This window comes from Nematolebias whitei, chromosome 5 (assembly GCF_014905685.2).
Source record: "Nematolebias whitei isolate Nwh7 chromosome 5, NemWhi1, whole genome shotgun sequence".
Lineage (NCBI taxonomy): Eukaryota > Metazoa > Chordata > Actinopteri > Cyprinodontiformes > Rivulidae > Nematolebias > Nematolebias whitei.
In genome coordinates this window covers 24,798,776-24,806,982 of record NC_056502.1, presented here as the reverse complement: position 1 = coordinate 24,806,982, position 8,207 = coordinate 24,798,776, and the positions used below count along the sequence as shown (strand labels likewise).

Genomic DNA, 8,207 nt, shown 5'->3' with positions numbered 1-8,207 from the left:
TGCGTGGTTTTGTCATCTTTATGTGGGCCTGTGCTGGACTCTCAACTTGTCCAGAGAGGACTCCATTGACTCCTGGGATAAGGTCCAGTTTCCAGTGAAAGCTGAACCAGGGTGATCAGATCCCAACCAAGCAGCTGGAGGGCAGCATGAGGCCTTTCATAGGGACAAATGCTGCACAGGTTTTCTGAACAGCTTAAATGTTTAACTTTAAAATGTCAAGTATATTTTTTTTACTTTCCCAACTTCTTTCTGTTCATTAGTGTTTTTGTTAAATGGCATGTTCTAGTTTAGTATTACATGCTGTTTGGTAGGTGCAGGTTATATAAAAAAAGATATATCTCATTTATTTATTAAAATGTATTTAAACGGGGACAGTACATAAAACACACATACATAGGCCTATCCAAGGGCTGAGGTTAGGTTTTATTAAAAAGAAGGAAAAAAACATATCTAAAATCTAATGCAGAATAAATAAAATCATTTAATATAAACTATAAAACTAAACATACATCTACCAAGAAGATTAGATAAAATTTTGAAAAGTATAAGGTTAATAATAAAATATATAAATCTATTCCCTTATACATATAAAAAAGCAAAATAAATATATACCCATGTGTATTATCACACACACACACATATAATATATATATATATATATATAATAAAATCTACTTTATATATTTTATGTTAAAAAAAATGTGTTTGAAACATGAACCCGGTGGTGATGCGTTCAGGGACCCGGATATTTTGTCGGACTGCGTGCTTCCGCCTCCACGCTGTACGTCACTGACAGCTCCACACGTGACTGAGGCTGTGATGGCGGAGTTGGAGAACAGCGACATAATGATGACTTACCACGGAGATTTCCTCAAAAACGAGAGAAAAAGCAGCCGCTACCCGCACTGCATCGTCTGGACCCCTATTCCCATTTTATCGTAAGAAGCTTGTCCAATATTCCTGCTCGTGTTAGCGCGTCTTATTGCTTCTGCTATTTTATTTTTCTAGTTCCCCCCCCACACACACACCTTTGCTTGAAATGCTTAGCAGCTGATGTGTCCTGTTGTATAAATGAAGGTAAATGAGCTCGTGCTGCCCTCCATCCTGCAGGTGGGTGCTCCCCTTCATTGGTCACATGGGCATCTGCACCTCCACCGGAGTCATACGGGATTTTGCAGGTTCCTACTTTGTCTCGGTGAGTTGTGCACCAAACGTGTAACTTATTTTGTGACCAATAATTAAAAACCACAGTGCACGGTTTAGATCTCAATATTAGCATCCCTCCAAGTAAAAAAAAAAAAAAAAAAAGTTAACATCCTTCAAGCCTTTATTTCTTGTAATTTTGATGATTATGGGTTACGGATGATGAAAACCTATTTGTGTCTCAGAAAATTAGAATATGGATAAAGTTCCATATTGGACACACATGCACATGAAAGCTGGTTCTGTGTTGGGAACGGAGCTGGAGTCCCATACATCGGTGGCAGAGAAAAGGGCCCTCAGTAAGCTGCTATCCATCATGGACAATGCTGACCATCCTCTGCACAGTGCCATCATGAAGCAGAGGAGCTCCTTCAGTAGTAACTGCTGTCCCAGTCCTGCTCCATGGACAGATTCAGGAAGTCCTTTGTCCCTCAGGCCATCAGACTGTTCAAGTCCTCCCCGCACAGTAAAAATAGAGCCTTGTAAATCTGCAGCACCTCGGACACTTGCAGTATGTATGAGTACGTATACATGTACATATGTATATACACGTATATGTGTACGTATGCTTAGATTGTATACATATATACAGATTAATCATGAATGTAGTACTCCCACCTTGTGTATGCACGTATTAATTTGTCTTTTTCCAAATTTGTGTATTCAGCTTCTTTTTTGATTATTTCATATGTGAGTTTTTTCTGTATAATTAGAACTGAGTGCCTCAAATTTCCCTCTGGGACGAATAAAGTATCTATCCATTCATACAATCTACGTATCAAATCGCTATGCACAGACTAATCTTAGACACGAGCTACAAATGTCTCGCCTGGTCTGCGGACATCAGAAAACAGTGGACCAACACCAGCAGAGGACACGGCACCAAATCACTGACTGGAAACTTCACACTGGAAGCAACGTGGATTCTGGGACCTTGATTTCTAAATGACATGAAAGTTTACTTTCATCTGATAAGAGGACATTGGACCACTGAGCAACAGTCCAGTTCTTTGTCTCCTCAGCAGGTAAGACGCTTCTGATGTCTCTGGTTCAGGAGTGGCTCGACTTGAGGAATGAGACATTTGTAGCTCACGTCTAGGATTCGTCTGTGCACAATGCCTAGTGTGCATGAGTTTCCAAGATGGAACTTTGTCCTTATTCTAATTTTCTGAGAAACTTGAGTTTTAGGTTTTCATCATCTGTAAGCCATGATCATCACAATTACAAGAAATAAAGGCTTGAAATATTTCACTCAGTGTGTATTGAATCGTATATATGAGTTTCACTTTCTGAAGTGATTGACAAAATGCATTGAACTTGTTCACAATGTTCAATTCTTTTAGATATACCTGTACTAAGATGCCTAAAATTATTTAAAATGTATAAAAAGTGGTGGTTTTAACCACAGAATGAAATAGTTTTGACATTTATTCAGGCTAAACATGTAGATACTGGCAGCACGACGGCTCAGTGGTTAGCACTGTTGCCTCACAGCAAGAAGGTCCTGGGTTCAATCCCCGGTTGGATCTGGGGTCTTTCTGTGTGGAGTTTGCATGTTCTTCTCGTGCTTGCGTGGGTTTTCTCTGGGTACTCCAGTTTCCTCCCACAGACCAGAAACATGCATGTTTGTCTGCGTTCAGACACAGGTCTACCTTGCAAAAGAGATCTGTGATCTCAATGGGATTAGCCTGGTTAAATAAAGGTTAATAAATAAATAATACTCATATTTGAATTTCTTCAAGTTAGAATGAACATTTCAGATATCCAGAAGAGCTTTCTACTTATCTACAATCGTCACTTCGGATGCTTTAAAAGCACAATTCAGTGTTTCCCCTACCATATACAAGCGGGGCGCCCCGCCTACCAAACCAAACTCTCCACCCCCACTCGTCCGCACCGACACTGGCGTAGCACTAAGCTAGATGCATCTGTCGGTACAAACAACACACAACTCAGATTTGTGTCTCCTTCCCCCCACTCCCCTACCCCTGGTCAACAAAAGTCATGGACGAGATGAGCGCCCCGCCATGGCAAGTTAACTAAGGGTAACACGGCAATTCTTTTAAGGATCTATCACATCACTTTACCTCTTCATGCATATAGGACTTTTAGCTCCAGATGATCACAAGCATACAACAGGGCAGTAGCTGTGGATCAGTGCTTAGAGCAGTCACCCTCAGAGGTTTGACTCCACCAGAGTCATTACTACCACACCATAAAACAGTTTAAACCTTGCTCCAATGCTGCGAGCTTTGCTGCCCTTGGTCTCTTGCGCAGATAAAACATCTACCTTCCTTCTCTGCATCATGCCAGCCATCTTTCTACCTTTGCCTGTCATTGTCCCAACATTTAAAGTTGCTTCCCTGCGTCCTACATTCTGGACTTTTCTCTTCTTCCTTTGAAGAATTGTCCTTCACAAGTTTCATGAAAATGACATCTTAGTTTCTACTGGATGGTTCAGAAGTTACTGACTTTTGAAATATGCCTTTTTTTCTAGGAGGACAATATGGGCTTTGGTCGACCTACAAAGTAAGAATTACAATTACATTTTTTTTAACTTTTCTATGAGGTAGTTGTTGAAACCGACTGATCAATTGTTTTTGCAGGTTTTGGAAGCTGGATGTGGACAAAGTCTGTGGTAACGGTGCCATCACATGGGACCAAGCAGTGCATGATGCATCTGAGGAATATAAATGCAGGCCGGTATGACTCAATTTAAGCGTTTTTACTATTAACATATGGTATGTTGCTTCATCTAATAGATGTATTTTCCTTCTTTAATTAAAGCACAATCTGTGCTTTGATAACTGCCATTCCCATGTGGCCATGGCCTTAAACCTGATGCGGTACGACAACAGAACCTCCTGGAACATGGTGAACCTGTGTGTGCTGTCTTTCATTAACGGGAAACATGTAAGGTGAGTATTATGCATTCATTATGCCAGCACTGTAAGAGTAGTTTGTAATGAAAAACTCAAAAATCATTCAGAAATGTTTTCTGGATGTTCAAGTTTGGAGGAACTCAAGTTTTTTTTGCCAATAAGTCCAACTGCCTCATCCGATGTATGAATTTGAAGCACAATAGTTTGGATTTTTGGTTTGAGTTGTCTTTTTTCCTGCTGATTCTGAGTGTTATTTTGTATTTCTGCAGTCCAGACTTCATACTTAGTAAAAAAAAAAAAAAACTTTGCTGCATCACATGATATGAGGTTCTGACCTGTTGAACTGATGAAGTCTCTTTTTGGTTTAGAAATGAGGTCAATATTTTACTTACAACAGTTGCTGTCCTCAGGTCGTAGTTCTGATAAGTGTTTTTCTGTGTTTTTCTCGTGGATTGGCGAGCTAACTGCTAGTTAAAGCAGAGTCAAGGTCAAAGCAGATTGCTGCTGTGTTTACAAATCCAAGCTTAAAAATTCACAGTGGTTCATGTTTTTTATATAATATTTTTCAGCATAAATTATTCAATATCTCTGCAGGAAGTGCAACAGGCTGCTTTAAAATTGCTACAGTTTGATACTGCTGCATCTAGCTGCAGACCAAATAACCATAAAATGTTGTGTGACTGTGATGTAAACATGACCGTGATGTAAAATGGCCTGTCTTGTGTGGGATTTCTCCTTCTGCCTGGCTCCTGAGCTAGTGGGGACCCTGTCTGCTCTGTGGTACAGAGTCCTGATGACTCCTAACTTGTGATCCAGAGGGTGATGGGAGTCAAACTGCAAATACTGGTCTGTATGGGTGGGTTTGCAGTACACCTCAGTTTGCAAAGACTCAGAAACTGAGACTTCATAGTCCAAGAAAGCCAACCTGCCATTTTTTACATCTTCTCGTGTGAACTTGATATATTTATCCACAGAGTTGATGTGGTCAGTAAAATGTTGGACTTCCTGAGATTTAATTTTAACCCAGGTGTAGTCAACATACCTGAACCAATGACTTGGTGGTGTCCCTGAAAAGGACGTCAAGGCTCTCTTTTCTACCTCCTCCATGTACAGGTTGGCAACAATAGGAGAAACTGGAGACCCCATAGCACACCCATGTTTCTGCCTATAATATTGCTCCCCATATGTGAAGTAGGTTGACTGCAGGCACAGTTTCAAGAGTTGACACAGTTGTTCTGTAGAAAGACCCCAGACCAGTGGTCATTCCGTATGTTGCAGGAGTTTCAGAGAAACTGAGACGTTTATTTTCTAAACATAACGTCCCAGTGGTTTTTAAACACCAAATACATTACGGCAAAGACTGGTTCATCCCAAAGATCCAGTCCCTCGGCACAAACAGAGCAATATTGTGTATGCTGTTCAGTGTCAGGAGGGCTGTGATCAGTCTTACATCGGGGAAACTAAACAGCCACTGGCCAAAAGGATGGCCCAGCACAGAAGATCAACATCATCAGGCCAGGACTCTGCGGTCTACACTCATCTCCAGGCCAGCGGTCACTCTTTCAAGGATGAAGTTGTTCACATCCTGGACAGAGAGGAACGATGGTTTGAGAGAGGAGTAAAGGAGGCCATCTTTGTGAAAATAAATCCATCCATCCATCCATTTTCTTTACCCGCTTATTCCATTTTGGGTCACGGGGGTCGCCGGTGCCCATGTCCAGCAATCACTGTGCGAGGGGCGGGGGACACCCTGGACGGGTCGCAAGTCCATCACAGGGCCACATAGAGACAAACAAACATTCACTTTCTCATTCACACCTAGGGACAATTTAGAGTTACCAATCAGCCTAACATGCATGTTTTTGGTCTGTGGGAGGAAACCGGAGAATCCGGAGAAAACCCAAGCATGCACGGAGAGAACATGCAAACTCCACCCAGAGAGGCCCCTGGACCGGGGTTTGAACCAAGAACCTGCTCGCTGAGAGGCAGCAGCTCTACCAGTTGCGCCACCGTGCTGCCCTGAAAAGAAATCGTCCATCATTAAACAGGGGTGGAGGCCTCCGGGTTCAACTGCCCCCCTCTTACAATGCTGTGATTGCTAGTATCACTCAGCCTCCTGTGAATAGTAAACAGCCATCAGTGTGCTAATGATCCATTGATAGACTGATGGTCCTTTTGCATGTGAACAGCTGGTTTTGGCTGTCACCACCAAACTGGTTGATCCACTTAAGATGCTGCTTATAAGACTCAGACTGAAGACGTCCATCCATCCATTATCTTTTTACCCGCTTCTTCCTTTTCAGGTTGCAGGGGTCACTGGTGGCCATATCCAGCAGTCACTGTGCGAGAGGCAGGGTACATGCTGGACAGGTCTCCAGTCCATCACAGGGACACATAGAGACAAATGAGACAAACAACCATTCACTCTCTCACTCACACCTAGAGACAATTTAGAGTTACCAATCAGTCTAACACGCACGCATGTTTTCAGTCTGTGGGAGGAAGGTTCAAGGTGACTTTATTGTCATTCGTATCACGTGATACATGAGGTGGAATGAAATTGTCTTCTCAAGGTCCCAGTTACACCCCAAAATAGCAAAAAATATAAAGTAGAAATCGCAGTACCAGGAGAAAACGCACGCATGCATGGAGAGAACATGCTAACTCCACCCAGAATGGCCTCCTGGTCAGGAGTCAGTTTGGCAACCTCTTTGCTGAGAAGCAGCAACTCTACCAACTGCACCACCGTGCTGCCACTGAAGAAACCTTCAGGAAAAAAGACTCGACCTTTCAACAAAGAAGAGTCCGTCCAGAGGACCTGTTAGATTTATCTACCTGGATTATTGATCATGCGTCACAACATACGTCTTTAAGTTTGTTCAGGCAAAGCAAATGTTCACAAATAACTTTTTAAAATTCAAAACAGAATTTAGAAAGTACAAGTGACGCAGAAAGAACTTATTCTTCAAACGATTTTTTATTTTTTTAACTACAATTCACACACAAACACAGATTGTGTCTTTATTTCAAAACCCCTGTAAATAAAATGTTCTGCTGCTGGTATCCACAGCAGCTGCGTTAAGCGACATATGGCACAGAGACGCCCCCACCCCCCAGCCCAAACTTATTTTTTCATTATTCTCCACTGACCCACATAGAGAACAATGCTGCCACAGTTTGTGTATACATTCCCACAGCACAGGAGCCGTTTAAACAGAAGGGGAGTCGAGTAATTCATCACTGACAGTGGTGCACCCGCCTGCGCTTCAGCTGGAGGTCACTTCTCCGCTGGGGCTCCCTGCTCTGGCTGGGCATAAAGGACAGCAGAATGTGGGCTTGTGGAGTGGGGGTGGGTCAGATAGCTGTGTGTGTTGGTTTCCCAGAACATACCTGCCAAACACCATCCATTTCCAGATGCTTTTCAACTCCTCTAACCACGCTCTTTCTGTCCCTGCAGCTGGGCCGCGTTCCTCAAGACCTGGCTGCCCTTCGTCATGCTCTGCGGAGTCCTCATCACCTTCATCCTAACACTCAACCTTCATTAGTAAGCAGGAGGAGGCAGCTTTGGTTACACTTACACAGTCATGGACGTGAATGATTTGATGGGACGTTTGATAGAGCAAAGAACACTAGACGAAGGACTCCTGTATATTTTGTAATCTAAATGAAAAACAATATGGCTGACATCCTGCTGGATGTTGTTTCTAAATAATTTATCTATTTAATTTGCTGTCATAATTTAGAAAGGCACACAACAAGCTCCACAAATCCTTCCTTTTGCAGTACATCCTTTCCATATGATGCCACCAGAGTAAAGCATATACAGCAGCTGCGTTGTTCATGAATGTATTTCCAGACACTTATGATGAATCACTACAAAACCATTTGCAAAAATTCTAATGCTGGGAGCCATCATCAATTATTTGTCCAGGAGACTCGAGCTGTGACCAAATAAATAATGGTGGAAGAACTCCTTGTGAGAAATTGTTGCATTGTCCTGCTCTGAATACATTTTTCTCTGATTTGTAAATAAAGACAAGCTGTGTATTATTGGTATTTATGTCCAGACAGAAACGGAATGCTTTCCATTTGTACAACCTCAAACTGTGGTGTTACCGAAGT

At 42.2% G+C, this 8,207-nt stretch overlaps 1 protein-coding gene across 1 annotated transcript; it reads left to right on the top strand.

The window, feature by feature from the left end:
• The first annotated feature begins 751 nt into the window (after positions 1 to 751).
• Positions 752 to 8,177, top strand: LOC119410147 (transmembrane protein 222). The gene is made up of 6 exons (XM_037677055.1): positions 752 to 938; positions 1,111 to 1,195; positions 3,701 to 3,732; positions 3,810 to 3,906; positions 3,991 to 4,121; positions 7,543 to 8,177. Exons 1-6 carry the CDS (start codon positions 820 to 822, stop codon positions 7,628 to 7,630), a joined length of 552 nt encoding a protein of 183 aa, XP_037532983.1. The 5' UTR covers positions 752 to 819; the 3' UTR covers positions 7,631 to 8,177.
• Positions 8,178 to 8,207: the final 30 nt, after the last annotated feature.

Bases quoted from the DNA above. Each gene is read 5' to 3' on its own strand.
- LOC119410147 (XM_037677055.1), top strand. From the start codon at position 820: ATGGCGGAGTTGGAGAACAGCGACATAATGATGACTTACCACGGAGAT. The intron at 939-1,110 runs GTAAGAAGCTTG...TCCATCCTGCAG, and splicing joins ACCCCTATTCCCATTTTATC to GTGGGTGCTCCCCTTCATTG. The intron at 1,196-3,700 runs GTGAGTTGTGCA...CTTTTTTTCTAG, and splicing joins CAGGTTCCTACTTTGTCTCG to GAGGACAATATGGGCTTTGG.